The sequence below is a fragment of the Dufourea novaeangliae genome, unplaced genomic scaffold (assembly GCF_001272555.1).
Source record: "Dufourea novaeangliae isolate 0120121106 unplaced genomic scaffold, ASM127255v1 scaffold187, whole genome shotgun sequence".
In the NCBI taxonomy this organism is placed as follows: domain Eukaryota; kingdom Metazoa; phylum Arthropoda; class Insecta; order Hymenoptera; family Halictidae; genus Dufourea; species Dufourea novaeangliae.
The window spans coordinates 1,241,375-1,260,097 of record NW_015374075.1 but is presented as its reverse complement, the minus strand read 5'-3'; the positions used below and the strand labels follow the sequence as shown (position 1 = coordinate 1,260,097).

The 18,723-nt window shown below is 34.0% G+C and overlaps 5 protein-coding genes and 1 long non-coding RNA gene across 7 annotated transcripts; 4 read left to right on the top strand and 2 right to left on the bottom strand.

The window, feature by feature from the left end:
• Positions 1-1,851: 1,851 nt before the first annotated feature.
• On the top strand, positions 1,852-2,877 carry LOC107190610 (hydroxymethylglutaryl-CoA lyase, mitochondrial). The gene has a single exon (XM_015579444.1). The coding sequence runs from the start codon at positions 1,852-1,854 to the stop codon at positions 2,827-2,829; it is 978 nt and encodes a 325-aa protein (XP_015434930.1). The 3' UTR covers positions 2,830-2,877.
• Positions 2,878-2,893: 16 nt separating this feature from the next.
• LOC107190609 (UPF0668 protein C10orf76 homolog) lies at positions 2,894-6,942 on the bottom strand. The gene is made up of 10 exons (XM_015579442.1): positions 6,790-6,942; positions 5,449-5,734; positions 5,189-5,322; positions 4,881-5,091; positions 4,513-4,807; positions 4,204-4,421; positions 3,891-4,123; positions 3,704-3,830; positions 3,348-3,622; positions 2,894-3,276 (listed from the first exon to the last, which is right to left on the bottom strand). Exons 1-10 carry the CDS (start codon positions 6,940-6,942, stop codon positions 3,184-3,186), a joined length of 2,025 nt encoding a protein of 674 aa, XP_015434928.1. The 3' UTR covers positions 2,894-3,183.
• A 716-nt stretch (positions 6,943-7,658) lies between these two features.
• LOC107190511 (probable sulfite oxidase, mitochondrial) lies at positions 7,659-9,942 on the top strand. Its single transcript, XM_015579320.1, has 7 exons — positions 7,659-7,806; positions 7,866-8,498; positions 8,576-8,762; positions 8,905-9,030; positions 9,098-9,290; positions 9,365-9,565; positions 9,638-9,942. Exons 1-7 carry the CDS (start codon positions 7,766-7,768, stop codon positions 9,940-9,942), a joined length of 1,686 nt encoding a protein of 561 aa, XP_015434806.1. The 5' UTR covers positions 7,659-7,765.
• A 137-nt stretch (positions 9,943-10,079) lies between these two features.
• LOC107190509 (probable proline--tRNA ligase, mitochondrial) lies at positions 10,080-12,490 on the bottom strand. Its single transcript, XM_015579319.1, has 7 exons — positions 12,482-12,490; positions 12,028-12,171; positions 11,681-11,932; positions 11,244-11,505; positions 10,973-11,154; positions 10,693-10,905; positions 10,080-10,364 (listed from the first exon to the last, which is right to left on the bottom strand). The coding sequence occupies exons 1-7, from the start codon at positions 12,488-12,490 to the stop codon at positions 10,080-10,082; spliced, it is 1,347 nt and encodes a 448-aa protein (XP_015434805.1).
• An 84-nt stretch (positions 12,491-12,574) lies between these two features.
• Positions 12,575-14,166, top strand: LOC107190608. Of its 2 annotated transcripts, none has more exons than XR_001516260.1 (3): positions 12,575-12,770; positions 12,935-13,222; positions 14,046-14,166. It is a non-coding gene; the product is annotated as an uncharacterized LOC107190608 (long non-coding RNA). The 2 variants fall into 2 exon arrangements; XR_001516261.1 differs by having other exon boundaries at positions 12,872-13,222.
• A 1,598-nt stretch (positions 14,167-15,764) lies between these two features.
• Positions 15,765-18,711, top strand: LOC107190605 (Hermansky-Pudlak syndrome 1 protein homolog). The gene is made up of 8 exons (XM_015579433.1): positions 15,765-15,964; positions 16,084-16,349; positions 16,427-16,899; positions 16,973-17,600; positions 17,724-17,868; positions 17,942-18,055; positions 18,134-18,219; positions 18,294-18,711. The coding sequence occupies exons 1-8, from the start codon at positions 15,845-15,847 to the stop codon at positions 18,469-18,471; spliced, it is 2,010 nt and encodes a 669-aa protein (XP_015434919.1). The 5' UTR covers positions 15,765-15,844; the 3' UTR covers positions 18,472-18,711.
• Positions 18,712-18,723: the final 12 nt, after the last annotated feature.

Here is an 18,723-nt window from a genome sequence, read left to right as displayed (position 1 = left end):
ATAAGAAGATAAATATCGAAGCCAATGGTTCTCGAACATCTGTAACATACAAGGGATTAGTAACAAGAGAGGGGACACAACAATATGCACAATAAATAAATTAATAATATGCACAGTAGATAAATCATAGTCAATAAATCACAGTACATAATAAGATAAATATCGAAGCCAATGGTTCTCGAACATCTGTAACATACAAGGGATTAGTAACAAGAGAGGGGACACAACAATATACACAGTAAAGAGATTAATAATATGCACAGTAAATAACAGGTTCCTTTATACGGTGGTTGTCGAATGCCTACAACAAACAATGGGTTAGTAACAAGAGAAAGGACGAGTATGAGACGCACGCCCACCCTCCGCGACGGCTCACGAGAAAGTGAGGAAGCTAACGCCGTTATGTATTGGCGTACGTAGGTTATTACGCAACAGCTAGTTTCTGTGTTACGTTTGTTCGAGTTGAATTGTTTTTGCCGGCTTGAACGACCTTCCTCCATGAACGACCCAAACACCAGGTACGGCCTTGGTACACGGCGTACACGGCTAGGTCAATAAACTGTGTGACGCAACCTCACTAGCGCGTTGGACCGACGGAGAGCACCGATACCGCGGCACGCTCTACTGTACTCTCTCGCTCGCACACCTCCCCCCATAGACCACTGAAATTCCTCGGCACGCGTCGCACCAACGGAGAGCACCGATACCGCGGCTCACTCTACCGCTCTCGCTTGCACGCCGTGACGTCACCCGATTCCCGGAATCCAGCGGCACGAGATTGCTCATTACGGTAAGGCAAGGCATTCCCGCAAGGGAAATTGTAAGCCGCCGGCCAAAAGGTAGATTTGATAAACTATTTATGAAACTACATCTATTCTGAATTTATCTGTTACAAATATACAAATGTAAGGCAAGATATAAAAACGAATAAAACAAGAACATGTAAAAAGTAACATTAATAAAATGTCCATTAACGATGCATTTAGAATAAATTGTCTTGTAGTTAAGTGAAAAAATATATAATTTTCCGTTTCATGTTTCATGATTGTCGTATTTATCCCTTTTTATTCCCGTGAAATCATGTAGATACACGCAATATGAATGGAATGTATAACACTTCATTTGTGCTAGTAATACTCAAAATTCATGCTTTATCGGTAACGTCAGGTATTGACACTAAAATGGTAACAGTGTTACGTACCCTATGAACGTGGGACAGAAAAAAGCATTGGATGATAGGTCTATTCTATACCTAGTCGGTGCTTCTACTAGATTCTATTAGGAGAAAAAGTGACGGAGGATAAGGGGCTCCTACTAAAAATGTTTTTTGATGGTTTACTTTTATTTGTGGAATCCCTCTAAATCGACAATGTATAAATAAACTTTTCTAATATTTAGTATACTTTTCTAAATTTGGTAATACAATATTTTTTTAACTTTTGGTGATTTAAAATTAAGAATAATATTGTTTGGGAGTACATACACTTAATTACGATATTTATTTGATTTGGTTTGGAAAGGAATTTAAATAATTTTCAATAACATTTCAGTGGATTTTCACGCTCCATATCAATATACATTTATGTAATATCAGATGATTATTGCGAACATACTTCTTGTTTACTATAATATTTTATCATGGACTTATTCATTATCTCTTGCAAATGAGTAGTTCTTTGTATGGAGTCATACAGTGACCATTGCATACATAATACTTTAATTATCAATGTTTTATTTTTATACACAGACTTGTATTTGCTATATATATAATTTCAAGAATACAGCATAATATTTATTTTTTATATTGTATCATTTCAATAAAAAATAAATTCCCACTTTCTAAGACTAAAAATGTATAAAATCTTTTGTTTGAAACATCTACATAGTGTTTCTGTTAAATATTTAAGGACATTCAGTGATTTTGTAAAGGTAGTTGAAGTTGGAGCCAGAGATGGACTACAGAATGAGAAAAAAATCGTGTCAACTGAGATTAAAGTAGAATTTATTAATAAATTATCGGAAACTGGATTAAAGAATATAGAAGTAACAAGTTTTGTGTCTCCAAAATGGGTTCCACAAATGGCAGACAATGCTGATGTTTTTCGAATGATCAAGAAAAAACCTAATGTTTCATATCCTGTATTGGTGCCCAACTTGAAAGGCTTAGAAAGTGCTTTGAAAGTAGGTGTAAAGGAGATAGCTGTTTTTGGTGCTGCATCTGAGGCTTTTTCAAAGAAGAATATTAACTGTTCTATTGCTGATAGTATGAAGAAGATTAAAGCAATTGTAGAAGAAACTAAGAAACATGATGTTAAAGTCAGAGGCTATGTGTCCTGCATTGCTGGCTGTCCTTACGAGGGTGGAGTCAAACCCACAGTGGTAGCTAATCTATCAGAATTCATGTTACAACATGGATGCTATGAAATTTCTTTAGGAGATACTATTGGTGTAGGATCTCCTAACAAAATAAAGGATGTATTACACGAATTAAAGCATGTATCAACTGATATGAGTAAATTTAGTCTTCACTGTCACGATACTTATGGACAAGCTTTGGTGAACATTTATACTAGTCTTGAATGTGGTATAAGGGTGTTTGATTCATCAGTTGGTGGACTGGGAGGTTGTCCATATGCAGCTGGTGCTTCTGGAAATATTGCCACTGAAGACTTGCTGTACCTTCTGCATGGACAAGGTTTAGAGACTGGAGTAAACCTCAATGAAATAATAAAAATTGGGGATTTTATTAGCATTCAACTGCAGAGGAAGAATCAATCTAAGGCAGGTGTTGCAATTCTAACAAAGGAACACTTGAAAAAGTACGTGTAATAGTACGTATGAGAGGAATATTGATAATATTATTTAATAGAATTCTATTTTCTATATTTTTTAATTATTGAATAGAAACATGCGATTTAATTGTCCGTTTTTATAAAATAAATACCAATTCCTTACTCATTAAATTTTAATGACTCTGAACCTTGTATACACAATTTATAGAAATATAGCGCAATGACAAAACACACTACATCGTGATACTTCGGTTCTCCATAAACTACATTCCTTGCAACATTAAAGAAATACATGTAAAGCCGATTGTATTAAAAAAAATACATTATAACACATCATGACAACGAAGTAATGCACAGGCTCCAATTTGTATTCTCATGTATATAATCTGTGTTACGAAATATTCGATAGTTCTTGTAATATAGCCTGCGTATCCAAAGTACTCAAATCTATCGAGCCTCTCGTGTCCATTACGACTCCAGTAACCTGCAAGCAATATGAGTACCATGTAACCATCATCTCAATAATCAACCTCCATATGTTTAATGGAACATTACCATTTCTTCAAAAAATGCAACGTGATCAGGCTTCTCAGAGTACCTCTCATACTGATCCAAGTTATCTTGTAATTTCAAGGTGAGGCTATCATAATTCTGTATTATGATCGCTAATATTTGTTGTTCCGTCGGAGTCGACAAACTTTCGCTGGCCAGCCATGCTGCTATTTTTGGTGGGAAATGGTTCACTATGTCTCTCATATTTACCAAACAATTTGTCAATTTTAATGCATGCTCTTTATATTCATAAGATTCGCTCGTCGAATATCGGAGTGCTTAAATGTATAAATCGTATTTCCATTATTATACGCTAGAAGACATTTCAAACATACTAACTTTATCTGTTGCATACTTACCCATTGCATTTAAATTAGTAAAAATAAGCCTCATTCGTATTATCTCGTAAAATAATTCATCATAGCTACTTGGGGAAGATAGAAATGTGTCTCCATAAGTAATAAACAAATTTAAAATATTCACCACCTATAAAATTAGATAAATTTCCTTAACATATATTCGAGCATTTGTGTTACATTAATTTACCTGGATGGCTAATGGAAATATGTTCATTTTCTTAATGAGATGACTTTCATGGGTGGTTAAAAACTTCAGGAGATTAATCAATGCTGTCCATAGGTCTCTCCATTGATAACCAAGTCTAACTCTACATCTCTTTTGGTAACAGAGCAGCCTTTGTAAAACACCGATGCATTGATGATAAAGTTCAAGCGGGAATTTTTTCATCATGTGCGATGTAATAAATTCAACGAGTAAATCTATAATTATATAATAAACGTACTTATTTAATTTTAAGTAATTGTTCTTAATTATAATAATTTTATAATAATAACTGTACCAAGTAATGTGGCAGCCAATGGTTGCGCGGGTGCTACTTTATCTGGTATTTTTCTGTGATGCATTGGTACCCTATGAAGTTGTACTCTAAAAGCCAAGTTTGCATCGTGCATCAAACTGTTTGCATATTGATCCTCCGCAATACAACTTAATATGAGGAAGCACAATTTGACATTATTCATTATTGCCTCCGTTCTGATCACCTGCATAACTATTGAACTGAAATCACGAAAACATTGTACCATAAGAAATATAATAAATTTAAATGCGTAATGCTTCACAAAATTTTAAGACTATCTAGTTTTCTTACCAATACTGTAAAAATGTGGCCAACAAATTAAATGGCTGAGCCATCACATCCGGTAGCTGTGCCCCAGGAGCTACCGCATTTGGTCCTAACGTATTATTCGGAGATGGTGGTGCACTTGTATCGCTTTGAGTATAAGCCAAGGTTGTTACGAAATTACGATTCAAGTGTGTAGCTTCATAAAGCGCTAATAACAATGCGTTATTTGCACGAACTTGTTGCGTTTTTGCTTCCTCTTCTCCAACGAACATGCTGCCTACTATACTAGTCAAGGAAGACAGCCAAGATGCTTGTATTTCTGTAATATACACATGTTTTATTATTTCACATGTTATAAACATTTTAATACGTCAATTGTAAATACTTTATACCTGCTCTTTGCTGAGCGAATTGTCTGCAAAAATCCATCAGTGAACTTGATATTACTTGGCCATATCCATTTAGAGCTAGTTCATCATCTAAAATTGACAATTTAACAATATAAGGATTTGCTCTTTCATGCTTTCTATAATTGACTAGAAGTGTTAAGAGCAACACCGCGTCATGGCCATGACGACTTCTAGCTGTTGTGTCTCTCAGCAACTGTATGAAAAATCGTAAAGTATTAATTTTAATGCTTAATTTTAATCAATGTTGTTGAACGTTTTTTTTTAAATACTTATACCAATATAACACCTACTTGAACCAGAGATTCAAAAACACTATTAAGCATAACATATTCCAACAAAGTGTTCTGACTAACATTGTCCATGCCAGTTACAATAATTAACAATAATTTCAAGCATAAAGCTTTTAAGCTATCAGGGTATTCACCTGGAATTATGGAAAATTTTAATAATCAATTCGTTTTTGGAAAAACAGTAGAAAATGTTTATTTGAATCTTTGATTTCTTAATGAATATGGATTAATTATGGACAATTATATGCCGTGAAATATACCTGTTAAAAAGCTATTACAATGTTGCATTAACGTTGTCATCCTTTGTTCAGCAGAATCGAATCCCACTAGAATATCGATTAAGTTAAATCCACAATCCCCTTGACTAGCTTTCTTATACATAGACTGTATAACAGCTGCTAACGTTTGCAAAGCATACACAACTCTGAAAGGATGTTCATCGACCAATGTGTCCACACAATGACAGACCAAGGCATTTAAATTTTCTCTGCTTGCATTTAATTGTTCCGCTGTCATGTGTAAAATTTCACTCTCAATATGTGGAACCTGAACATATTAAAACAAATATATTTCTCTGCTTTCGAAATAGATCGCGAATTCGGTAATCACCAAGTATATGATAGCAATTCATCTGTTTTTCCTTTGACAGTTTTTTCTTTTCTTGTCAACAAGAAATTTTTCATGTACTGAAGTTTCTCATTTTTATTTGGCTAACTAAAAAATTGTTTTGCAGTAAAAAATGCTACTTCTGACTCATGGTTTCAATTATTAAAAGCTATATATCAATAGAATACAAACTGTATGCCATCATGATTGGTAAATTTGTTAGTAAAATAATACAGGTAAGTTCATCATTCTCACAAAAATGTTTTACAAAAATGACATTCATACTTGATGATACATGTATATTCTTACAGTCATTGCCTACATGGGAAGTTACAAAATATTATGGAAGAGTGTGTATATATCAGTTAAAATGTTTGAAATATAAAGTTCAGACAAGTGAAGCATGGTTTAATTTTAAATGTAAATTTATGCCAGGTAGTCTTCGCAATGAGCTTGAATGTGAAGACTTTGTACAACCTAAGGGTATGTATATCGTACAATGTTTTTCAAATTTGATAAGCAATAGGGAATTTAATTTTATATACATGATTCATTTAGCTAAAGACGATAAACTTAAACAAAAAGCAAAGAACTTATGTACAGAAACAGAGACTTGTAATAAAAAACAATCTGACACAAATATTAAAAAGGACTGTGAATATTTAAGTTCTTATATTACTGAGGAAAAATATCAAGGAGACTATGCAAGAAAGAAACAGAGAAAGGTATACTTTAAGTACAGTCTCTAATGCACTGACTAATGCAAATTTAATTTCACTGCTATTCAACTACTCAAAAGGTATTTTTTTCATGATAGATGAAGCAAGCTCGGTAATGAGAAACATTGATGGACAACTTGGAGAATTTCCAAAATTCATTTGTATTGTACTAATCTTCTATTACAAGCTTGTAAAATTCTTGTCCTTTATTGATCATTTTTGTATAATACTAATGAAATTTAATGTAGAATAAAAATGATGTGGGAAACTACTGACCATAGGTTTAATTAGGAACAATTCATTCCAAAAATTTGGATGAGCTAATGTCAAATCTTCTCCTTTGAAGAAGCTCTCATAAATTGGTACAAGCTTCCCCTTATGTTGACGTTTGGAGCCTGAACCACTCCGTTTTCTCATAGCCATAGCCATTATGGATTTATATGCTTTATATCATTTCACCTACAAATATATTTCTTTATAAAACAAAAATCATAATATTTTGGAAGTATTAGTGTTTATATTTCAGTAACTTACGTTATACACACAAAAAAGACCTCAAAATACTATTAATGAGAAGTCAAATGATACTTAAACAATACTCTTGAGTTTTTTTTCGAACTTTTATTTCAAAATTATAATTCAGATTTTGCAATATAACCTTTAAGCTGAAGTTCAAATTATTTGGAAAAAGAATAGTACTTAATTATTTGAGAGAATTGCACAAAAAGGATTTAATGTTACTATAAAAAATGACGACATAAATATCAGAAGAAAGTACTTAATATTTACTTACTAGAAAAGTAAGTAATTCTTTGATGTCATAGGTATAAGGGATATCTGTATTTGTGTAAAGAACGGTTTTATGTATATTTCAATGTATTTTTATTCGTTGTCTAATTCATTGAATATTTTATCAAAAAGTCTACGGGTAGTAGAGAAAAGAAAAATAATAATGCTAAGAACTACGAAAACACGATTGCACGAGAATGACAGGAAGCAATCATCAACCAAATAACCAATACACTATCACTTATTGTATGTCAGTACGCAAACACACTGTACAAAAAAAAGATAAGGGTGTTTACTTACATGAATTGTTACGTACAACTTCTTAAGTTAACGTTAGTGTATCACACGAACGACGAACGTATGCGCTTCGTCTAAATCTATTTATTTAAGCATGTGTGTTTTTATTGCTGGTACTACCTACATTTTGTTTTCATTCTTGCACCAAATTTGAGAATTTGACGCCATGATTCTGCACTCAACGATTTTCTATCACTTCAGGAACAAGTATATACTGTTTAAAATTAATATTTTTTTAGAATGTCACGAAATACAATTTATTTCAGATCTCTAATGCGGACGTCAAGGATTTCTGTTCAGTATTACATTAAATCATGTAAGCGGTACTCCTCTCAAAATGAAGAAAACAGAAAAAAGAGTACATCTAAAGACAATCCTTACACTAAATATACTGCGTACATTACTGTTGCCACATCCCTTTTAGGCCTGTCTTATTATTATCATACATTTCATAAAAAAGTCCAAGCATTGAGTAAGAAAAATGTACAATGCGGGGAATTCAGGACAGACTTGAATACATACACTTTAGAAGAAGTAGGCAAACATGATAATATGGAGAGCCACATATGGGTAACATTTAAAGAAGGCGTGTATGATATAACAGATTTTATACAAAAGCATCCTGGCGGTTCTTCAAAAATAACAATGGCAGCTGGCAGTTCTATTGAGCCATTCTGGAAAATCTTTGCTAATCATAATACATTAGAAATATATGAATTGCTTGAATCAATGAGAATTGGAAATATTTCTAAGTCAGATGCACTTTTATATAAAGCTGATCAAGATGACCCATATGCCGAAGATCCACAAAGGCACAAAGCTCTAAAAGTTAATGGCAGTAAACCCTTTTGTGCTGAGCCATCTCCTTCATTATTAGTTGAAAGCTTCATTACACCAACGTAAACATATATAACTAAAAAATTACTTTTTAAAGCTTTACCTATCAAATAATTCATAAAATGTTACTTTCCTTTAGAGAATTATTCTATGTAAGAAATCATCTTCCTGTTCCTAAGGTAGACATGAAAACTTACACTTTAGAATTGGCTGTGGAGGAAACAACACAAAGGTCTCTTAATTTTGAGGATATAAAAAAGTATCCAAAGTATACAATAAGAAGTGCTGTAATGTGTGGTGGGAATAGAAGATCTGAAATGGCACAGGTAAATTATAATAGGAAGCACTGGTAGAGGTGTCTTTTCAATAAATACATCCAACTAGTCATATTTATTAAAGGAAACCTATTGAAAACCATTTTTTTGTTACTCTATACCATAGTTACTCAAATTACAATAATTTCTGTAGGAGAAACACTTAAAAGGACTCAGTTGGGGTGTAGGTGCAGTTGGTAATGCCACATGGACTGGTGCAAGGCTGTATGATGTTCTGAAAGATTTAAAAATTAATGAAGACGATTACAATCATGTCCAGGTATTATTATATAAATCACCATTACCAGTATATTAATTAAGAGTAATGTATAAATAATTGAAATAAGTTTGAAGGATACGATCTAGATCCTTCTGGTACACCGTATGGTGCAAGTATACCCATAAGTAAAGCTATGGATCCTAGAGCAGACATAATTTTAGCTTATGAAATGAATGGACAGCCACTACCAAGAGACCATGGTTTCCCTATTCGAGTAATTGTCCCTGGTGTTGTGGGTGCTAGAAATGTAAAATGGCTTGGTAAAAAAATAACAATTATTACGTTTATAACAATAATTATACAAAGTATAATTCCCTTGGTCGTAAATATATAGGTAAAATAATTGTCTCAAAAGAAGAGAGTCATTCGCAATGGCAGCAAGGTGATTACAAGGGTTTTTCTCCCAGCACTGATTGGGACAATGTAGATTTCTCTAAGGCTCCTGCTATCCAAGAGATGCCTGTAATTTCTGCAATCTGTACACCAGAACCATTACAGACAGTCAAAGTGAATGATGGAAAAATAAATGTTAAAGGTATTGTACTTGTTTTTACTTATTAGTATCAATTCGTCGTCATATTTTTTAACAAGTAAAATTCTTTTACAGGATATGCATGGTCAGGGGGTGGTAGAAAAATCATTAGAGTTGATGTAACAAATGATCAAGGTAAAACTTGGCACACAGCTAATTTATACGCTGAAGACGTAAATGCCAAGGAAGGTCGGCATTGGAGTTGGACATTGTGGAACATAGATCTTCCTGTTAACAAGGACTGGAAGGAAACGGAAATATGGGCAAAAGCTGTGGATGCATCCTACAATGTGCAACCAGAAAGTTTCAGGAATATTTGGAATTTACGAGGCCTTCTCTGCAACGCGTATCACAAAGTCAAAGTTAAACTGGAGCCTTAAATCCCTAAAAAAAAGTATGCCATTAAAAAAGTATATACAGATAATTACTTTCTTAGATATCAGCTAAATGTACTTTTTCTATTCAATTGTGTATTAAATGGATTTATTACACTCTCAAAACAGTAATAAAAAATTTATTAAATTTTAACATTGTTAACTTCAAAATAATTCTGTACACTTTCCACAGTTATGTTAGAATGTGTCGAATCATTTATGTTATGAATCTCAATCATTGGTGGTGATTTCACAGCAGTTTTACCAAGTATTATAACGTATGGATATCCAGTAATGCAAGCCTGTTTAAAACGGTTTCCAATAGTTAATTCTGTTCTATCATCGAGTACAGTATCGATATTTAAGTGAGTTAAAGTTTCTACTATTTGGTCTACATATTGAGTTGCAGTTTCTTCTTTGCTACCAGTCTAAAAGGTCATGATATATTTAATGATTGCAACAAATATGATACAAAGTAACCTAATTAATGTAATCATCAAAAGCACTGCACAATGCACAAGAAGATTATATTGTTTGAAGGGGCATAAGATACAGTTAAAAAAATTGCAAAAACTATACACGTACGAGTATTTACGTACATTATATTTAAAAAATTCTCGTATTGTAGAAGTATAGATAGAATAGATATATCCAGAATTGATTTTTTACTGGAATGTTTTGTTAATCTTAAAATATACAATTTGAAGTATTTTGGATGATTATATTAATTCGGAAAACCTGAATAGAATATATTACTTTTGGTGGTATAATGCACACGGTATAGGGTGCTAAATTTTTTGGCCACCTAAGTTCATCTTTAGTTGATAATATTTCAGACATAACAGTAAATATACGACTCAGGCCAAGTCCAAAGCACCCCATTACCAAAGGCTCAATTGTGTTCCGTGAATGATAGAATGCATTCATGGGTTTTGTGTATTTTTTGTCTAATAAAAATGTGTGGCCCACCTTAAATAAAAAGTAAATGTTCATTGAAAAAATTATTGATAACGTATGTATCTGTGTATTTTATTACCTCGGCAGTATGCCGTTCAAGAAATGTACTTCTACATTTAGGACAATGTGATTCTGTACATACAGCTTTGTTAATAGCATATTGGCAAGCTGAGCATACACAAACAATATCTTCACCGATATTGCTTGTATAATGATACTCATGGGACATTAAACCTCCAATTAAACCAGTATCACCAATAGCTGTAACCATTAATAACATTAACAGATTATGGAGTAAATGAATTCATCTACAGTACTTCATTTTTTTTACTATTTTCATCTCTTCTCACATTTAAAATATGCTATCCCTATTGTCTTAAATATATTATCATAAGCTTCACATATTAATTCATAAGTTTTCTTTGCATCGTCCAAAGTTGCATCAAATGTATATAAATCTTTCATGACAAACTCTCTACTCCTCAAGAATCCACAACGTGGTTTCATTTCATCCCTCCACTTGTTAGATATCTGATACAATCTCAAAGGTAACAATTTTGAGGGCATAGTTCCTTCAGATGAAATTAAATGACAAATTGTTTCTTCGTGTGTCTATAATGCAAAAACAGGATAAGCAGAGTCTATATACAATTGCATCTACAATATATGTGAATGTTGCAAAATGTAATAGAATAAAAGCATACACACTCCATTCTAAAAAAAGTAACATCTACAATCTATACATTAGTTATAAGATTGAATGTAAGAATGATTATTTATTACTCACTGGGCTAAGTATATATTTTTTACTGTGTCTATCTTGCAGTACAAATAATTCGTCTTTAGCACTATCAAATCTATTTGTTTGCTTCCACAATTGTGTCGCGGTTAAAGCTGGAAGCATAATCTTTTGAGCTCCTACTCTTTCCATTTCATTATCAACTAGATTGATTAATTTATTTAAGACACGTAGTCCCATGGGTAGAATAGCGTACATGCCAGTGTTAATAGATTTAATGAATCCATACTTCGATAAATTCTGCAAGGGATGGTCGTAAAAGTTGGACACAAGGTATTAAAAGTAAATAGCAGCAGCGTGTTTGTTTAATACATTGTGTACAATAGTTGACGTACTTCATAACTATCCGAAGTAGACTTTGATTTCATCTGAGCGTTATTAAGTGTGCCGGTTATCGGTGGATACATCTGTGATAATCTCATTATGTTACGAGCCGGCATATTTGTTACTTTTAAATGATCAAGTAGTTCGTTTAAACGCTGTTATATGAGTTACAATACTTATATACAACACGTGGTGCAGATTATTATAGCACAGTGTAGCACAGAGTATTCAATATGAATAGGATGGGATATGATTAAATATGTATACTTGGGAACTCACGAGAAACCCTCCAATCAAATTCGTTCGTGACAAAGAAAGCGAACGGCACACACAAGATCAAGTGAGATAAAGTGATACACGTAATCACGTGATACTGAGTACGTTTGCTGGAACTCGGCACTCAGCAACTCACAACTGTACGTACTCAAAACGGTTCAGACTAATTATCATAGACTTGTATTATACTAGAGACATTGTAACACCGACGATCTCGTCGGCGATTTTAATAAGAGTCTAGACTCTAGACCATCTATTTAGACACGAGCCCATTAGCCACCACAATGTTATAAAATCCTACGAGAGAGAAAGAAATATACACTATTTCAGTCTTACCTATAGAAACGGTTATGGTTAATGTAATTGATTACAGCGGTATATTTACGTAGGTATTTTGCTTGTCGTGCGTGTGGTTTGGCGAGACTTTGTGTACCTTGGTGTGGCGTCGCGTAGTAAGTGTATAGAAAATACGTAAAAGGTGCATATATTTTTTTATCTACGTATATCATGTTCAACAGCCTTTTGTAATAACTCGTTAAAAAAAGGTTATATGATGAAATAATAGGCAATTTCTTCTAGGCATCATTAGAATATGATTGATATTAAATTGATCGTTAAATTCGTTTTAATTTGAATACATAGTCGTTCCTGGTGAACCTTGTTACGAAATACAAAAATGTTGCTCACAAGATAGTACAGTGGAATGCTACTACCGCAAAACACTTCTGTCGATCGACTAGAATCGACCGTTCACTCGGCCAACATAACCACCGAGAAGGCTACAACCACAGACGAGATCTGCAACGATGCAGAAAGGCGGATTTCTAGGTCATTCGGATGCGGTTGCATTGGGTGCTACAGTACGGAGCATCGTGGAAACGTACCAATGAACTCCACTGGAGCAGGATGTCAGAAATACAAAGAGTCAGGGTATGTATATTGGCGGGAGCTATGCTACACGTCGTACATTGTACTTGTTATCCTTGAATGAAACGAGACAATTCAATTGACTCAAAAATGATTCATGCTTCTAACATCTTCAATCATTATGCACGCTCAAGCCACAGGCCCCCTTTAGTGATCTTTACTTCGTCTATACACTCTACCTATCTTGCACCAAACACTATGTATTCCAAGAAATTGATGTCAATTGCATTCATTTCAACGTAGTAAACAATTTTCATATTGTATGCCCTTCTTGCGTCATTAAATGATACTGAATAAACTATTGACCGTAATAAAATCTACCGTAAAAATTAAATGAATAGTAAGATACTATACTTATTACTTTAGAAAAGAAAAAATTGCAAAAGGTACGTGACTTGGCCACTGGACATAAATTGCTTAATTCCCATTGAGTAGTGCAAGTAAGCATAATTGTGGTCAGAAGAGTCTGAAAGGTGAACATGATTCGTATATACGCGGTTACGAGTGCGTGAAGAATAGTGGGGCGCAGTGATGCGCGGAGCGGCCACTCCGCAGCGCTCCCCTTTCATTAGGAACACAGAACATACTAGGAGGTTTACCTCTTATATTGTTAGAATAGGGAGAACATCTTATGCTTTCTGCTCACCATGTAGAAACCCGTGTCTTCTCGTTGGGAATGTAGAATATGACAGGAGATCTCCTTGGCATAAATAACTTTCTTATGATTTTTGCTTACCTTATTATTGACCATATCTTTTGATCAGGAATATAGAATATATAAAGAGGTAACGACAAGCTCTTTACATTTCCTGTTATCTTGTTACAGAGGGTCCCCCAGAACTGGCCTGCCCCACGATCGACCGGCAAAACACGTCAGTTCTCGTGACCGCGAAACGCTGATCGCGAGATTTTCTTGCTCTCCATTACCAACTGCTTCATAGAGGCAATACGTGCAATTAAAGTCAAGATAAATACCAATACTTCTTCGATACTCAATATATGTAGAATAAGTCTTCAATCATTTTAAATGATCCAACTCTAATTAATTCTACAATTGTCAAAATTAAATGTCAGTTTACATTGTTTATGTAAGATTAAAGTGTTCTCGAAGAAAACTACAAAATTAGGTGTTTATACTACAAAACAAGTTTATTCCGTTTATTATATTTATTAAGTTCAATATAAACTACGGATACTTGTATATCTCCAGTTTAGATTGTTTACTGCATTGCGGTTTGCATATTTATATTTGAACAGAGTAAAAAGTGTCTTAATTTGCAACAGTGTCCAACGGAGTAGTGAATGAAATGACGTGTAGATGGAAGGTGGACTGACGAGATCTTCATTCAAGATGCTTGCCTGATCGTCGAGGAGCCTCGCGGTGTAGAAATTGCTCGAGGAATGCGTGTGATGCGTGTACGTACACGTCACGCCCACTCATCGTTGCTGTCACGTACGTGACTCGTGATCGTGTACACACGTGTCTCTTTACCCGCATACGTAGGTGGAAAGGAGCGTCACGTACGCTTTACGCTGCTTTACGCGTTGACTTTAGAAACGTACGGTAGATATACATACCCGTACTTGGCTGTCTGATACTACTTTCGAAGCTAATTTGGCCAATTTGTTCGTGATCCGTGATCGGGACTAAACGGTTTCGTCGCGAACAGATGCGGAGTTAACTATGTCGTCGCAACTGTGTTTGATCAACGATTAATGTAATTCCATTTATGTTTTCCGATCTTTAAATTCCTTACTAATTTCCCGTAATTCCTCATCCCCTCTTCTTTCCCGCCTGTTCGCTCTTCCGCCATAAAGTACGCGGTACACAGATGCGCTGACGTTGCCCTCGCTATTAGGGCTGATCCCCGTATTTGAAAATTGCCCTCGCTTTTTGTAAAAGTTGTGGAATTAGTTTCCGCGACCAGATGGCTATCATAATTTTAAACATTTCTCGATTTTGCAGTCTGTCCGCGCTTTCTAAAAAATGTCTCGAATTTTTGTTTTGCAATAAAAACGGGGGCCTACCTTAAACGACTGTCTACTTTAAATAATGAAACTGTTAAAATATAGAGTATACAGTTTCTGGAATTGTTTATATTAAAACTGTATTCACAAATCATAATAGTAATACGTTACAGTTTCATAAATATATACATAGTTAGTAATTGTGTAATGTCAATACTATATAGTTTGAACAAATCGTTGGTTTTCCACCTGTGGTAAGCTTTCATTGCATGATCCTTGTGTTCGAATTATGCGCTATGAACTGGTTACGAGTAAGGGACATCTAGCGATGAATCCGTAGATAAGCACGGTAGGTAATCAACTTCGTCGCCTACATTTTGTCTTGTGTGCAAATCTGGTTAGACCGTCTAATTTAGACGTATACGGAGCAATACGGAGTGTACGTATCACGTATCCCGCTATAAATAGTCGTTCACGAACCGTGAATGAAATGGCAAGAAGTCTGTATCGTGCGTATTGAGCAATCTGGTATTCAAGAATGAACGAATTGTGATCCCGCGAGCCGGGTCAGCGCGAAGACAAATATTTATGTATTGACATTTATTGACAGTAGTGTCTAGCAACTGCAAACTAACATACTGTTAAACTGATTAAAAAATGAAGGGGATTTTAATTTTTGATCATCTCAACGATGTTCTTTTTACGAAGTGCAATAAAAAATTCGCTAATCACATACAGAAACTAGCTAGGACTCAAGGATTGATTTCGGAGAATAAGGTAAGTTTTTCTAAAAAATTTGGAAAAATTTTAAGAATGTAGAGAAATATCTTTTATATTAATAATAATTCATAACTTGTAGTAAAAGTGCATTTATTAATTAATATCTTTCGCAGGAGAATTCAGATGACACAGACTCAAGGCTTAATCCAAATGTCATAATGCAATTGTTTTCACCTATTGTTACATCTCAGCATGTAATGGCTTCTCAGTTCGGTAATTCTTATACATCAATGAAATGCCATGATGGTACAAACATGGTGTTCGATGAATTTATGGGATATACTTTTATTTATATTTCTTTGGAAGATGTAGAGTTAATGAAAAGAATGTTGGGCGTATGTGTAGCAATTGTTAGGCATGTCTGTGGACCAGATGTTGGAATGTAAGTATACAGACAGTACTGGTAGTTTATAGGAGTTATTTAATTAAAATAGTAATGCAGTAGCAGTATCATTTCAGATTGAAGATAAGCAGACAAAAAGTATGCTTAGTTTCCTCCTTGTTAGATGCATGGGTGCATTTAAGAGATTGTGAACAAAGTATGCTTACAGAAGCAATAGAACAATTATCAATAAACACTGATTTAGGAGTATCAATATTAAAAGTATTACATGATGCTTGTGACAAATTAAAGACTCAGTCTGAATTTTCTAATGTCCACATTTTAATATTGGTGGAACAGAAGTTTTTATCATTATATTCCAGTAAAAATGCCCATGACTTATATGCTTCTGACATATTGATGATGATGCTCATGTGTTGGGTAGTCAGTCAAAAACGAAAACGCGATTATGAAACTGGGCTAAATAGCAGTAATGATGACGACCGTAATGATATTCTCTTGCCTGACAATAGTTCTTCCAAAGAGGAGCAACTGACTTTTGGAGCAAAGCTTTCAAATCCTACTTCGGAAGACATTACAAACTTATTTAGTATGGTCTTTTGCTTTGTCAGGTTTTTATTAACTTGATTCATATTGTACATTCATATAATACTTCATTGTAGGAGGGTCAAGAGAATCTTCCATCAATGAAGGTTTATATTCTTTAATGGATGATGGCTTGTGCAGCAATCTAATCCTGCTTGGGTCTGAGCATGATTACACTGCTAATGCAGTACATATTTTCGAATTAGCCGATGGTATTAATCTGGTCATGATAGTGGAAGTTACTAATCTTGCTACATCATCTGGATTATATGATAGTTTTTATTATTTAAATATCATCAATGGTCTGCAACTTCAAAGGGATATTGACGAGTTAAGGCCAGCATTTGAAAATTTTGACTTGGCAATGAAGAAGGCATTAGATGGAATTAAGAAGAATAGGGCGAATGTTAGTAACGATGTAGATATGTGTCAGAGAAGGTTGCAGGTAAAGTGGGAGTTTGTTAGGAAAAAATATATGGATCTCTTGAAATCTAGGGATCCAGAATCTATTCTTCAGATTGAATCCAATACATCTGGCTTCACAGACAATTTGAAAGAATTATACAGACTAACGTGTTTTGACAAGAACTTTTTAAAACACGGCATTGATGTGCTTACAACTGTAGGTAGACTTGTTCGTCAAAAACTGAACGATTTCAGTGATTTTCTTAAAGTGAAAGCATTGAAGAACTTCACCCTTGGATCATATCCTTTCAGAATCACTTAAAACTATTTTTAGTTCCACAATTTTGTAAAGTTAATTTTTTTTTATTTTTTTTTATAATAAATACATATGAAAATATACCTCCTTAATGACATATAATTTACGAGAACTTCCCTAACCATCAATAAATATTTAGAAGAGTTTCCAGGCCTTGTGCATTTCATATACATAGACAGAACCACTCATCGGCTGACAGCGCCGACATTAGACTTCACAAATCCCGAAACTCTCACTCTTACAACCAAAAAGGTAATTTATTGAGAGTCAAAGAAACTGACGACGATAAATTCAACGCCAACTTAATGAAATATTACTTGTACAGATTTGGAATATGGTGAAACAAAGTAGAATGCATTTAGAAGAAGGACACTTATCGGTCATGTGGAAAGATACAACATTCAATTATGCCTACTTCTTATGGTTTGAGGACAGTTCAGTGAGTAAATGACGAGCACTATCTGGAAATAACAAGTACATAATATTACACTATTCATATCATATGCATATTTTTTAGGGATCACCATTGAAGTGTAAAGTTTATTTGAACCATATAATGAAAAATTTTCCAGTGCCAGGTATATTTTGCGGAGATTACTATAGGTTGGTATCATTATCAGTTTTTCTTTTCTTTTTCTATTAAAAGTTTTTACTCACTTTGTTTTATGATATTATAGAAAATTAGCGGAAACGTGTTTTCCGAAGTTATCCGCAAATAAAATCAGAATCTACGAACTCTATTGCGTTCACCTTGGCTTGGCAACGTCTTCGTGCGTTTTGGAACATTCCAGGAGACTCGCGGCTACTATATGGGAAGTCACAGGTGTCCCGAATAATCCTGCCGACATACTTTAACAACATTCCAATCGAAGTATTTCTGTACAAAACAAAAACTGAAGTTCCCCTTTAACGCAAATATCTTACGCTACGATTAGTATTTAGAAGAAAAAAAAACTATTTAAAAAGACTTTTAATTACTTGTGAAGTACTTAACGCACGTATTAATTCGAATATTTATAAAACATAGTAATTAAAACCGTCAGTATTTATTTTATACATTAAATACTTAAAAATGTAATGGCACGGTGTTAAAACACTGACGACAAA

Excerpts from the sequence above, each read along its gene's own strand:
- LOC107190610 (XM_015579444.1), top strand. The coding sequence starts at position 1,852 with ATGTATAAAATCTTTTGTTTGAAACATCTACATAGTGTTTCTGTTAAA.
- LOC107190609 (XM_015579442.1), bottom strand. The coding sequence starts at position 6,942 with ATGGCTATGGCTATGAGAAAACGGAGTGGTTCAGGCTCCAAACGTCAA. Across the intron at positions 5,092-5,188 it reads TTTTTGAATCTCTGGTTCAA|TTGCTGAGAGACACAACAGC; the intron begins GTAGGTGTTATA and ends TTTTTCATACAG. Across the intron at positions 4,422-4,512 it reads GCCACATTTTTACAGTATTG|TTCAATAGTTATGCAGGTGA; the intron begins GTAAGAAAACTA and ends TCGTGATTTCAG.
- LOC107190511 (XM_015579320.1), top strand. The coding sequence starts at position 7,766 with ATGATTCTGCACTCAACGATTTTCTATCACTTCAGGAACAA. Across the intron at positions 9,031-9,097 it reads ACGATTACAATCATGTCCAG|TTTGAAGGATACGATCTAGA; the intron begins GTATTATTATAT and ends AATTGAAATAAG. Across the intron at positions 9,291-9,364 it reads TAGAAATGTAAAATGGCTTG|GTAAAATAATTGTCTCAAAA; the intron begins GTAAAAAAATAA and ends GTAAATATATAG.
- LOC107190509 (XM_015579319.1), bottom strand. Across the intron at positions 11,933-12,027 it reads CTACTTCGGATAGTTATGAA|AATTTATCGAAGTATGGATT; the intron begins GTACGTCAACTA and ends CATCCCTTGCAG. Across the intron at positions 11,155-11,243 it reads AGGGATAGCATATTTTAAAT|CTATTGGTGATACTGGTTTA; the intron begins GTGAGAAGAGAT and ends TAATGGTTACAG.
- LOC107190605 (XM_015579433.1), top strand. The coding sequence starts at position 15,845 with ATGAAGGGGATTTTAATTTTTGATCATCTCAACGATGTTCTTTTTACG. Across the intron at positions 17,601-17,723 it reads AAGAACTTCACCCTTGGATC|GAGAACTTCCCTAACCATCA; the intron begins ATATCCTTTCAG and ends CATATAATTTAC. Across the intron at positions 17,869-17,941 it reads TCACTCTTACAACCAAAAAG|ATTTGGAATATGGTGAAACA; the intron begins GTAATTTATTGA and ends TTACTTGTACAG.